Source organism: Zingiber officinale, chromosome 1A (genome assembly GCF_018446385.1).
Source record: "Zingiber officinale cultivar Zhangliang chromosome 1A, Zo_v1.1, whole genome shotgun sequence".
NCBI lineage: Eukaryota > Viridiplantae > Streptophyta > Magnoliopsida > Zingiberales > Zingiberaceae > Zingiber > Zingiber officinale.
Genome location: NC_055987.1, coordinates 192,598,355 through 192,612,206, shown reverse-complemented (window position 1 = coordinate 192,612,206; position 13,852 = coordinate 192,598,355). Strand labels below are relative to the sequence as shown.

The following is a 13,852-nucleotide window of genomic DNA, read 5'->3' as shown; positions in this document are numbered from 1 at the left end:
AGTTCGTAGTCATGCCTTTTGGTGTGACTAATGCACCTGCAATTTTCATGGACTTGATGAACAGAGTGTTCAGAGAATACCTTGACAAATTTGTCATTGTGTTCATCGACGACATTCTAATATATTCCAGAACCCCAGAGGAGCATGACACGCACTTGAGAATAGTTCTGCAGACCCTTCAACAAAAGCAGCTCTATGCTAAATTCTCAAAGTGCGAATTCTGGTTGGAGCAGGTAGCGTTTCTAGGTCACATCGTTTCTAGAGAAGACATACAAGTAGATCCAACCAAAGTAGAAGCGGTCAGCAATTGGAAGAGACCCAAGAATGCCAGGGAGATCAGAAGCTTCCTTGGTTTAGCTGGGTACTACAGGAAATTCGTGGAAGACTTTTCCAGAATAGCCTCTCCACTTATAACCCTGACTAGAAAGAACAAGAAGTTTGAATGGTCAGACAAATGTGAGCAGAGTTTCCAAGAGTTGAAGAAGAGACTGACCAGTGCTCCCATTCTGACTGTTCCAGAGAGTGACAAGAGTTTTGACATCTACAGTGATGCTTTCAAGATGGACCTAGGAGCTGTACTCATGCAAGAAGGAAAAGTTATAGATTATGCTTCCAGGCAACTCAAAGACTATGAGAAGAACTACCCCACTCATGATCTTGAGCTGGCAGCTGTGGTCTTTGCACTGAAACTCTGGCGACACTACCTGTATGGAGTCCAGTGCAGAATCTTCACAGACCATCAGAGTCTTAAGTATTTTTTCACTTAGAAGGACTTAGACATGAGACAGCGTAGGTGGCTAGAGTTGGCCAAAGATTACGACTGTGAAATCCTCTACCACCCAAGCAAAGCTAACAAAGTGATAGATGCACTCAGCAGAAAATCCAGTGCATCCCTGATGTCCTTGTCATCACTAGCTCTGCCACCGCAGAAGGAGTTGTCAAATTTTGGACTTGAAATTATTTACGGATAACTCTCCGCATTGACCTTAGAGTCTACCCTGCTTGAGGATATACAGAGAAAGCAAAGTGAAGATCCTGATATCCAAAAGATCAAGCAAGGGATACAAGAAGAAGGAAATTCGGAGTTTCGAGTATCAGACAGTGGAATTCTTTATCAGGGGAGTCGCATTTGCGTGCCCCATGATGAAGAACTGAGGAAGAAGATCTTAGAAGAAGCTCACAACACACCATACTCCATGCATCCTGGTTCTACCAAGATGTATCAAGACGTGAAACAAAGATTCTGGTGGTCTGGACTCAAAAGAGATGTAGCTAAATATGTCAGTACCTGCCTGACATGTCAGAGGGTCAAAGCAGAACACCAGAGACCAGGAGGAGTCCTACAGCCTCTTCCTATACCAGAGTGGAAGTGGGAAGACATATCCATGGACTTCATAACAGGTCTCCCAAGAACCACAAATGGATATGATGCGATATGGGTGATAATGGACAAATTGACCAAGTCTGCTCATTTTCTAGCCATCAGGGTGTCTCACTCTATAGAGCAGTTGGCACAGCTGTATGTTAAAGAGGTGATTAAACTTCACGGAGTTCCTAAATCTATTGTTTCTGATAGAGATGGGCGCTTCCCCTCTCACTTTTGAGAGTGTGTTCAGAACGCACTAGGCACCAAACTCAAGTTTAGCACAGCTTTCCATCTATAGACTGATGGACAGATAGAGCGAGTAAATCAGATTCTAGAAGATATGCTCAGAGCTTGTGCACTAGATTTCAAGGAAAGTTTGTGCAAGTACCTGTGCTTAGTTGAATTTGCCTACAACAATAGCTATCAGGCCACCATCAAAATGGCACCATATGAAGCGTTGTATGGCAGGAAGTACAGATCACCCATTTGCTGGCAAGAAGCAGGTGAAAGAAGAGAAATGGAAGTGGAGCTGGGCATTCAGACAGAGCTGATAAATGAGACTACTCAGGCTATTTAGAAGATCAGACAGAGAATTGAGACTGCCCAGAGTAGACAGAAGAGTTATCCTGACACACGCCGTAGGCCACTTGAATTCCAAGTAGGGGATTCAGTCTTTCTCAAGGTCGCTCCTATGAAGGGAGTGATGAGATTTGGCAAGAAAGGCAAATTAAGTCCTCGCTATGTAGGACCCTATCTAATTACAGAAAGGATTGGGGAAGTAACTTACAAGCTGGACTTACCACAAGACATGTCAGCAATACACAATGTATTTCATGTCTCCATGCTAAAGAAGTGTCTCCATGACCCGAGCCAAGTGATTCAGCCTCAGTCAGTGCAGATCCAAGAATCAGATAGTGGACAGAACAGTCAAGAGACTAAGAAATAAAGAAGTGCCACTAGTGAAGGTTATCTGGAAGAACCAGAAGCACGAGGAAGTCACTTGGGAACGGGAGGACAGTATGAGACAGAAGTATCCAGAGCTATTCTAAGTTCGAGGACGAACTTTTTATAAGGTATGGGGAATTGTAACGACCCAATTTTCCCTATTTTAAGTTCTAAAAGTCTATAAAAATATTTGAAAATATTTTTAAAATATTCTAGAGATTTTTAGGAATTTTTAGAGTATTTTTATGTAATTTTTGGAGGTCGTTTAGTAGGGTTACAAAAAGAAAGAAGTTTTGATAAAAAACGTTGAAGGTGAGACTCGAACCCGAGACCTTAACCCGAGCCGAATCTCAGCCGAACCCAGCCCAACCAACCGGTCTGTAGTTGTTTTGTTACTTACATATGGAATAAAATATATATAATGTAGAAGTTAGTAATAGAGAATACTCGGAAAAAGATGGGTTGCAGCGAGTTTTGAATCTGCGATCTGTGGCCCAAACAAAACCGGCCCAACCAGCTGAGCTACATGGTTTTTGTTAATCATATATGGAGCGATATATATTTAACTAGTAGTTATGAACAGTAAAATAAATTGAAAATAAAAGGGGCGCGGCTGAGAATCGAAGCCCAGACCTGTGGCTTCGAGCAAAACACAACGGACCAACTTCGCCAGCGGTCTTTGCTGATCAGATATGCAGCAACAAGTATATAAGGTAAAGTTAGAAACGAAAATAACCTAAAGTATAAGATTTAAATCTTATTTCGAAAACCTAAAATTTTCTCTCAAAAATCTCCTTCTCTTCTCACGCGGCGACGCCGTTCTTCTCTCGGGCGGAAACACGAAGAAGCTAGGGTTTCGTCTTGGTGGCCGGTCAAGGGTTTGATCCAAGAGGTTCTTCCTGTCTTCACGAACCCTCGTCGAAGGGAGCACGGAGGATGCAAGGAGCCGCTGGAATTTGAGTTACCCGAACCCTAGATCCCTCCTTCTCCGGTTGTAAGTCCAAGAACAGCGATGTGAGTTGCTTCTCACCTGCAGTAGGAGTAGTTCCGATTCGTTTGGTGTTTTCTTGTTTGTTCGAGTTTTACTGGGAAGCATGATCAGGGATTTTGTTTTCTGCCGAGAGGGTTAAGGAAGATGAAGAGGTTTTTGTTTGGATTAGATTTTTGGATTTAGCTTATTCCTGATTTCGAGTTAACCTGTGAAGTTTGATGCTTAAGGTTTGCTGCCGTGTACTTTAAAAAGCTTGACAAAATCTTTCTGTGAAGCTTAATCTGTGAAGAGTCCTTCTGTTAGACTTAACAAAAGCTTAATACAAAATTATTGATCTCTAATCTATAAAGAACCATTTGTATTTGCCATGTGGTGTAGTTTTCTGTGGTTTCGAGTTGCTTGTAGTAGTTGCTGCTATGATCATTAAATCCGAATTTGCTAGGTTGATTATGGGATCATTTTATTGTTGAGTAAATCAGATTTGGGTTTGTGCCATGCAATGGGTGTAGATCACTCTTATTTGGGAGTGCTGTTGGTTTTTCTTTTAATGGCTTGGTTTCCTTGCTTAAGTTTTGAACAACATTAGGATAGTTTGGAATTAAAAGAGTAGTTTAAGGAATTATTTTGCATTGATTTATGTTTTGGTTCCTTATATGTTCTAATGTTCATGCATCAATTTTTGATAGTAGCAGCATTCTTTTTAGTAGATAACAATATTAAAGCCTTAATCAGAGTTTAAAGAGGTTGATGAGACGGTGATACTGTGCTCAGAATGCTTATGTTTCTTTTACAAGTTTTATTAGTTTTGGGTTGGTTTTAATAAGCAATGAACATAAGATAGCTTGATTAAATTTTGAGCATGTAGTTAGTTTTCTTTATTGCTGTTAGATTTAAGTTTGAACAACCCTTATAGTTAGTATTTCAGATTTAGATTTCCTGATTTAGATTTCCTTGTTATGCTGCCATGAACCTCAATTTTAGTTTTTTTTCCTATGCTGTTTAGATTATTTCCTTGCTGTTTAGTTTTCACTTGCTGTTAGTAAAGCATGAGAAATTTTCCATTTGCTAATAATTAAGCATGATCAGTTCCCTTTGCCATTAGATGTGCACGGTGATACTTTCTAGTCTCTTTTACTATTAGAATATCTTGAGCATGCAGTTATTAGTTTCTTTGCTATTACATAAGCATGAGTTTCTATCTTTAAGAACTATAAGCAAGAAAGACTAAGGTTTAGACTTGATTTCAATTCCAGAAGATTGAATATCAAAAGCGCACACAAGGTGTTTACTTAAATGCCAAGTAAGGGCAAGTATAAAGAAGTTATAGTTAAAAAAAAAAAGTATTTTACTTTTAAAGGGCATGTACCGGACACAAGGTCCAAGGGATGGGCTCCAAGATGCCCCTAGGCACAAGGCCTAGAAGTTCCTTAGTAGTTTCGGGATTAGCTACCTCGACTCTTATTAAGGATGCGCGCAAAAAGTTGGTACAATGCCGGGCCCAAAAGAAGTTTATTATTATTTTGAAGTATTAAAGTATAAGTTTTGAAACAAATGAAACAAGCTTCAAATATGTTTAGAATTAGAAAGTTTAGTTTCTTGTTATATGAAGCATGCAGTAGTAGTTTTATTTGTTTCTTGCTATTAGATTATTCAGCATGTTTAGTTTTATTTGCTTTCAGCATGCTGTTATAGTTTTATTCTTATGAGCCTGTTTAGCTTTACATGTTTAGTAGCTTTACATGTTTAGTATTCTTCTTTTATTGGTTTATGAGCATGATGAGCTACACATGTTTAGTATTTCAGTTAGCATGATTCCTTTGCTATATATGAGCATGAGTAGTTTTATATGTTAGCATTCAATTTTAGCATGTTTTTATTTATATAAATGCATATCGAGTTTTTATGAGTAGATAGCGCTCACTAAGCTTTATGCTTATAGACTGCACTTCCTCCTACTGCAGATAAAGGAAAGGAAAAGATTTAGCAAGGAAGACGACAAGGTGGTGGTGATGAAGGTGTGTGATGGCTGGACTATGGGGAGATCAAGAGTTTGCTAAGGAATTATTAAGACATTTCTGTTTAGAGTTCTTTAGTTTTCTTTTAATGCTATTATGAGTCAATATGGTATTTAAGTTTATTCCGCGTTTGTAGTTGGGTTCTATTGATGGAGTGATATTGATGTTTGCTATTGATAGGGTAGTTTCTTTCTTTTATTTGTGATATTATACTGCGTGGTTGTGAAGATATATGTTCCAGCCGCCTGTGGCTGAGTATATTATACTTGTATTATGGGAAATGGTCACCGGTACAGGGGAGACTTTGCCGAAATTTTTCGGTAGGGTTTTCCTAGAGATTTTTAATAAACCGGTTAAGTAGAGTAGTAGATAAGTAACGATCACTCTTAGAGAGTAGTAGTAGTAGTAGTAAGAAGGGTGGTCGTTACAGTCACCACTTTTGCTTCATATTATTTTGAACCTCATGTTCAATGCAAAAGGCGAAGAGCGGGCAAAAATGATGAGGGTCCTATTGATCCAAATGTTACCTCATTTTCAATTTTTAACTACCTTGGTCGACCAAGTGGATCATGTAAACAAATATACTTAACTAGTAAAGAATGACGGGCAGCTCAAACATATATTTTACTAAATTATCCAGAAGTATCATCATATTACGAGTAAGTATATATTTTTATTTTTTCAATTGTTTGTGTAACAATATGTTTTTTTTGAGTAGAATATTTACCAACTTATATTCTGAATTATCGACACAAGAATTCGATCGATTTTGTGAAGAAGAATTTGCTGCATGGTTCAAATCATATGTAAGTAAAAAATTTATATTTTGTTGATACATATGCATACTTTTAATAATTTATGTTTTGACCTTAGGTTCAAGCTAATCAAGCTCACCTTGAGCAAGAATGGCTAATTCATCTGTCATGGGGTCCAAATTCATGCGTACTCACTTGGCCAGCATATTTCATAAATGAATATAATTTTCATACTCAAGACTATGGAATGAGCAAGAATACCATAAATAGTGGGGTGTGCGTATCGTCATCCAATGAAGGAGGTGCAAGCAATGATTTTTATGGTTTGTTGGATGAAATTATAGAAGTAGAATACCCAGGGCCACAAATGCAAGTTATATTATTTATGTGTCGCTGGTTTGACCCTGTTAGAGGGATGAAAGTGCATCCACATTATAATTTAGTTGAAATAAATCATAAGAGATTTTATAAGAGATATGAACCATTTGTGTTGGCACAACAAACAATTCAAGTATTCTATTCTTCATATCCGAGTTTGAAACGCGATAAGATTGATTGGTGGACTGTTTGTAAAACCAAAGCACGAAAAAAATTGAGGCACATTGGGAAAATATTGCATATCAACAAGAGGAAGTTTCAAACACCTTTCAGACTGAGGATTATATTATTCTAACTTTACGAGATCCCAACGGTGTAGTAATAAACGTGGATAGAAGTAAAATTGATAATGATGATGATGAGGAGGAGGAGGAGGAGGAGGAGGAGGAGGTGGAGGTGGAGGAGGAGGAGGAGGAGGAGGAAGGAGAGGAGGAGGAAGAGGAGGAGGAAGAGGAAGAGGAGGAGGAGGATGATAATGACAATGATGACTTTGATTTTTGATGATGAGTAAGTTTTGTTAGCTTATTTAAAGAAATTTCTCATATTTTATTGTATATACTGTCTCTTTTATAATTTGATTTACTTTATCTGTTAACACATTGTATTTGTTCCTACAAGTCATTAGAGGTGACATTTCATAAATTTCTCCTCCCCCCTTTTCCAGAATCTTTACATAAAAATGGTAAGTTTTTAATTATCCTTTGTTATGTATCAGATCTGTAATTAACTTTATTAAATTATTGAAATTTCCAGCATATATTTCAACGTGGTGGACGTAGACGGCGACTATAGGACCAGACACATCCATCATCTGCCAGTGAACCTATGCCACCCCCTACTCAGGCAGGACCATCCCATGTGTCTTCTCCACCGGCATCATATTCCCCTGCCAGTGTACTTATGCCACCCCTTCATCAGCCGGGCCCATCTCATGTACCTTCTGCACCGGTTTCATATTCGCCGCTGCAAGTATCATACCCAGAGCAGTTACCTGTCCACTCAGATCCTCCTGACTTAGCAAGAAACTCATTTGCTGAGTTTAGGAATGATAGAGCTTCTTTAGTCCTCATCGGTGATTCGTAAGTACTATAAAATATTTTATTTGTTAGGCTTATCTTAATTATTTAACATCGTTATTTTGTAATTTAATGCAGATTTGAAAATCCGATACAAGTTGTTCGAGAAATAAATAGAATCGTGAACAACCATTGGGGAGGGGATTCTATGGCATATTCAAGTACTCCACCAGCCACAAAACAACTTTGGTGGAGCGAATTCAAAGTATATTTTCTTGAGTTTACTTCAATTTTACAGTTATTATATAATAAAACAAATTTCTATTTCAGCGCTTAAATAATTGGGACCCGAATGACGAAATGGAGATACAAAGAATATTTAAAAAGAAATGTGGCGATCACATTAGACATGTATTAAGTCACGCAAAGAATCGGGGGGAAAAGCCAAACTTCATCACTGAAAAAATTGGGAGAGGATCACTATATTTTGGGCAACGGAGGAGAGTAAACAAAGGAGTGACCTGAATAGAATGAATCAATCTCACAATTCTAGTGACTCAAGTGCTATATATGTGGGAGGCTCCATTAACATAGATGAGCATAGACGGAGAATGGTAATTTTTTCATTCTTTCACAAATTTTTAATATATATTAAATTATTTTATTATTTGAAATAATGTTTTTTTAGACCAAGGAGATAGGGAAGGAGCCTTCTTTTATTGATAGTTTCACCCGCACTTTTTTTAAAAAAAGATAACACATGGAGTGGGGCGAGAGCAAAAGTAGTCAAGGTTGGAATTAATATTTATTTTATCTTAATATATGGTTTAAATTTAATTAGTTACGTACCATTATTGTCTTAATATTATATGTGTTTCTATTATATCTAATCAATATCGTATGTGTTTACAAAACAGGAAAAATATGACCAACTCGAGCTAGCCCAAACATGCTCACAAGCTGGTATCGATAGTCAGGAGTCTGAGGAGTCTGTTGGTAATAATTTGAGTTTATGGTTAGAGGCCAGTGGAGGACCAAAAGGGGGAAGGATATTGGGGATGAGTTCCTTGAGTAGAACCCAAAGATTAGTTGGAACTTCTTCCTCCACATCAGCACTTACGACCCAAATAAATACCTTGACTGATGAGGTTAGCCATCTGAAGGAAATAATATCGCAAAGAGACCAAGAAAGGGTGCAAAGAGACCTAAAACGGGTTAATTTGGAGAAAGATGTTAGAGATATGAGCCGACAACAAGAATTAATCATGCAACACCTTCAGTTGAGCTCCGCTCAAAGTCAGAATCCTCCCAATGACGACGATGATGATGCCTACGATGATAACGATGATGGTGGTGATGGTTTTTGATGATTTTAATAATGTATGATGAATTTTTTTCTCATGTTTACTGTTTTACACATTAATCAATGGTTTGTTAACTTTTCTAATTTTTATTTTAATTAATATTATCAATTTGTTTTTAACAGGGTTGGTGAGGCGAACTAAAGGTCGGAGAAAAAAGTAAGTATTAAGTAACATGTTAAACTTTTAATTTTATTTATTTATTTATTTTTCTAATTGCTTTTATTTTATTGAAATTTATTACTACTGCATTATTAGTTCAAATTCCAAATTATGATTACAGTTTACCTAGCAACCAAGTAACCATGAGTACTAAAAGACTAGTATCACCAAATTAAGTTTAACTAGTTTGTGTTTTCTTCATTTGAGCTATTTTCATATGTTAGGAAATTTTAAGATTACCTTTCATTCTCTCCATGTCACATGGACATAGAATATTTGTAGATATTGATTGATATGGTGAAATAGGTATTATCATAACAATTTCAATAGTTAAAACTCATTATCATTGTAAGAAAATTGTTGTCTATTTACAATATTTAAGATAACAATTAAACATAAAAAAAATCATTTGACAATAAAATATTTACTACATTCAATCCATCGGTATATTATGTTCAAAATCTCAAAATTATTTATACACATCTGAATTATAAGATAATATAGCTATGTAAAAGAAACTAAAAACTATACCAACTAAGATTTTCAAAATTAATTGTACACATATGAATTTAGTACTATCAAACCATAAATTAACTTTTTTTCATGATATGCATCTTTTCCGTATTAAAAGGCATTCTAATTGAAACAAAGTCAAGTCCTTCTTGCATCTCTCTTGTCCCCTCAAAAAAAGACATATATATCAACTAAGATTTATAAAATCCATACACTTGTAACAAAAATCCACATGTTAACTATGCTTTTAAGATTGTTACATGTATGTTTAAACCACAGAAGCATGATTATTATTTTATGCATCAGTGAGTTTTCAAGAATCATCCAGAACAGAAAATAAGCAAAAGCGTGCAAGGTTAAAAGAATTCTAAATCTAGAAAAATACCACAAGACATTATCAAAGTTGGTACCAAAGATGTTGTCATTCCTAGTGAAAATATTATTGAACTGATCCAACCCACTTTATTATCTAATGGTGCAATTACAATTTATAGAATAAAGAACACCATCATAAATTAAATAACTTTTGCATAGAGGAAAAATGGATAGAAAACTATATATTTTTTAATTATTATTTTTATGGTATATTCAGATATATAAAAGTTCTGAATTTGATCTATGTACAGTCTCAAAACTATATAGATACATAAAAGTTCTATATTTCATCTAAAATTACATCACACCATTCTAAAATTCTTTACTAGATAACGATGCATCCTCCTACCTTAATATTTTGCAAAGAGTTGTTAAAGATGTGCTAAAACTAATCATATGAAATTGTCAACTAGTTAACACAATGAAAGGAACAATTATTTTAAACATCCTTTAGTTTACATTAAACACCAAAACACAACTAAACCAAAGACAAAACTATAAATTCAGCAAATTAAAATGAAAAATAAAGTTAACTAAGTGAGGAAATTTGAACCCTAATACCATACTTCACAAGATCTCTCTCTCTCTCTCTCTATGATGTGCCAATTATATTAGGTTGTATCATAGTTACGATACTTCTACTTAGCTTCAAAATAATTCTTATAATTTTATTTACCGTTGCTATGACATGAATGATTCATATAGTTGGTAAATAGGGCATTTATTTGAATGTTTAAGGAATTTCACAGTTATGTCTTGTTTCCAATCGTTCTTGTTACATGGCCATATCGTATCATATTTACAATCTTTCTTGTTACACATGATCTGGTTTATTTGTTTGTTGTTATGTAGGCAAAGGAGATTTGATGGGGAGCAAAGCTTTTGTGGCAGACGAAGATGACTTGATGTATTCTTAGTTTATTTACCTTCTTGGATGGATGATGGACTTATAAAGTATTGGGTTGTTGAACTTTGTATAATATTTTCTAGAAGCTTGAACAAGATGGATCTTGTAAACTTTGTTGAGATCTTTATATTTGTTGAATTATGAGTTGAGTTCAATTATTAATATTGTATGTGAAATTAGGATGTGTTGAATGTATATTATTTGTTATTTGAATTTGGTGTTTATGTATTTATGGATTGTATTGCAGAAATAAATTGAATCTGGAAAAAATATTTAATATAGGGACGAATTTGGCGACGAAAATGATTTGTCCCAATTCTATCGTAATTTGGGACAAAATTATTTTCATCCCAGATTTCGTCCCAGAATTTGGGACGAATTCTGGGACGAAAATTTATCAAATGCTTATGAAGTTTATCAACGAATTTGGCAACGATAATTTAAATCGTCGGTAAGTTTTTGTTGCCAAATTTGTTGTCAATTTTGCAATAAATTTATTATTCGTTGCAAAATTAAGAACAAAAATGGCAAAAAAAAAAAAATTTGTCACCGAATTTGTCTCCAAATTCGTTGCAATATTAGGGACAAATTTGGCAACAAAAAATAATTTGTCACCGAATTCGTCCCCAAATTTGTTGCAAAAATAGAGACAAATTTGGCAAAAAAAATTATGTGAATTCGTCCCCAAATTCATTCCTAAGTTTGCAACAAAAACAATTTTTGTTGCAAATTTGTATACTTTTTTGCAACGAATTTGGGGAAGAAAATTTTATTCGTCGCCAATTTCGTCCCTAAATTCGTTGCCAAATTTGCAACAAACTATAATTCGTTCCAAAAGTTGGTATCAACCATTTTGGGACGAAAAAATTTCCGTCCTTGATTTTGTTCCAAAAAATTTTGCAACGATTTTTTTTTTTAAATTCGTTCCAAAATTTGTCCCAGAATGCCTTATTTTTTGTAGTGTAAGGAAGAGAAACTTAAACATTAAGTTTTAATATAAACTATATATTAATAAATCAAATTAATTCTCAATTTAATTAATAGATAATTTAATAAACTTTAATGAAATTAGACCCTAAATTTTTTTTTATAAAATTTATTTAAAATTTATAAATTCCTAAATAAATTTTATATATTTATATTTATTTATTTTAATAATATTATTACTAATCAAATTAATGGTATTATTATTAATTCTATTACTTATCAAATTTACAATTCAACACTTTATTAAAAGTTTGATCAAATTAAAGGGTTACCAACCTTTCATTATAATTTGGATCAAACTTATAAATAACAATATTTAAAAATTTTATAATATTATTAGATTTAAAATTATATTATTTTTTTTTTAAATTACAAAGTGAGACGTCATCCTCTATTTATTTTTAGCCAAAACAAGATAAAAGTTGATTTTTTTTATAGAGTAACATTTATCATATTAGCAATAACGAAATTTAGAATTTTTTTCTCGTAAATCCACACGTTTTCAGGGAATTTATAAATGTCTTTAAAAGTCTTGTAAAAAAACTCTATAGAACTCTATTGAATTCTTTTCACGACTATATGAGATTCTATAAAAGTCAATAAAAATATATTAACTCCATAAAAAGTTATCATTGAAAGTCATTCAATATCTTGATTGAATACACCCCTATATTAATGTTAACCTTTCCAAACAATATATTTCCTAATATTTTGAGTTTAATTTTAACTTATAAAATATTATGGTGCCCTGATCAGGGTGTCGCGCACAGTCGCACAGCGACATCACGCAACATATCAAAAATGATATATACATGATACGCTGAATACCGAATGTTGTGTGATGGTGTGCGACTGTCAAATCGAGACGTCTGGATCAAATCCAGATTCTACTTTTTTTCTTACGTTTTATTTTTTTGCTTTGTTTTTAAATCATAAAATTCTTAAATCCTAAACCCTAAATATTATACTTTAAATGTCGCACACCCCATGAGCACCTATTTTTTTTTTTAACTTTAATACTATAATTCAACCCCTAAATCCTAAAGACAAAATCTAATTACCTTAACCTTAGATTAACAAAAAAATAAATATTTTTTTTAAAAAAAACACACACACTAAAGTGATTTGGCCGTTTGAATCAAATCTAAGGGCTTAGATTGGAGTGTCATGCACAATCGGCCCAACCAGATCAATATAATCAACCCTAACAAAATAATTGAATCAACCAGACTAATTCCATTCGATTGAATTGAATTAGACGAAGTACATTGTAGAAAGTAAAAGTACCCCCCGGGGTTATAGTGCAGGGGTAAAGTATTTAGGTTATCACCCAGGTATCCACGGTTCGATCCCCAGATATGACGAATTTGCAAGAATTTTTTCTTCAAATGGGGCATGCAACCAAAGGATGCTAGGCTCCTGGGCTACCTGTTGCTTCCCGATTTATCCTAGTGGGCGATGAAAAATTTTCATGGGGCCGGACTGATCTTACCCAGTCTAATTAATCATTTTTTTATTATAGAAAAGTAAAAGCCTAGTAAATTCAAAGCAAAAAAACTCCTAAACCATTGCAAAAGAAGCATACAAATAGCATTTAAAATTATAACTTCTATGCCCTGCTATCAATAAACTACAAAATAAATATGAAACACCGTGAAATAACAACATCAACATTGGTATTGTTTTGAAAAAAAACAACACTAACATTACATTAATCTTAGAATCTGTGGATTTGTCAGTACTTGAACTTTCCCACTACGAGATACATCATATAAGTGATAGAGTACAATTATCAAAAAAAATTAATAAAAATCCAACTATACCATCTTCGTATTAAAGGATTAGGGAAAAAAAATCCGCTCTAAAAGGAAGAAAGAAAGAAGAGAGAATTTTAGATTTTGATTGTGTCAGATGTTCATGTAAAACGTCATTCACGCCTATATAAGGATGTGCAACATATACAATGATTCTTATTATTATTTATTACTAAATTCACAAATAATATACGATATTTGTTACTTTTAGTTTTTCTATAAGTTTTATAATTCAAAGTTATCTATTATATATTAAACATACAAAAA

At 34.1% G+C, this 13,852-nt stretch overlaps 1 protein-coding gene across 5 annotated transcripts; it reads left to right on the top strand.

The window, feature by feature from the left end:
- Positions 1–3,081: 3,081 nt before the first annotated feature.
- Positions 3,082–10,921, top strand: LOC122038947. Of its 5 annotated transcripts, none has more exons than XR_006127974.1 (7): positions 3,082–3,325; positions 5,264–5,317; positions 7,204–7,529; positions 7,605–7,731; positions 7,797–8,846; positions 8,953–8,986; positions 10,730–10,921. XR_006127974.1 is itself a non-coding variant. In XM_042598927.1 (7 exons), exons 3-5 carry the CDS (start codon positions 7,276–7,278, stop codon positions 8,831–8,833), a joined length of 831 nt encoding a protein of 276 aa, XP_042454861.1. In that variant the 5' UTR covers positions 3,082–3,325; positions 5,264–5,317; positions 7,204–7,275; the 3' UTR covers positions 8,834–8,846; positions 8,953–8,986; positions 10,730–10,921. The 5 variants fall into 5 exon arrangements, 1 of the variants encoding a protein (XP_042454861.1); XR_006127973.1 differs by having other exon boundaries at positions 7,605–8,257; positions 8,384–8,846; XM_042598927.1 differs by having other exon boundaries at positions 8,384–8,846.
- Positions 10,922–13,852: the final 2,931 nt, after the last annotated feature.

Excerpts from the sequence above, each read along its gene's own strand:
- LOC122038947 (XM_042598927.1), top strand. The coding sequence starts at position 7,276 with ATGCCACCCCCTACTCAGGCAGGACCATCCCATGTGTCTTCTCCACCG. Across the intron at positions 7,530-7,604 it reads TTAGTCCTCATCGGTGATTC|ATTTGAAAATCCGATACAAG; the intron begins GTAAGTACTATA and ends AATTTAATGCAG. Across the intron at positions 7,732-8,383 it reads TTTGGTGGAGCGAATTCAAA|GAAAAATATGACCAACTCGA; the intron begins GTATATTTTCTT and ends TTTACAAAACAG.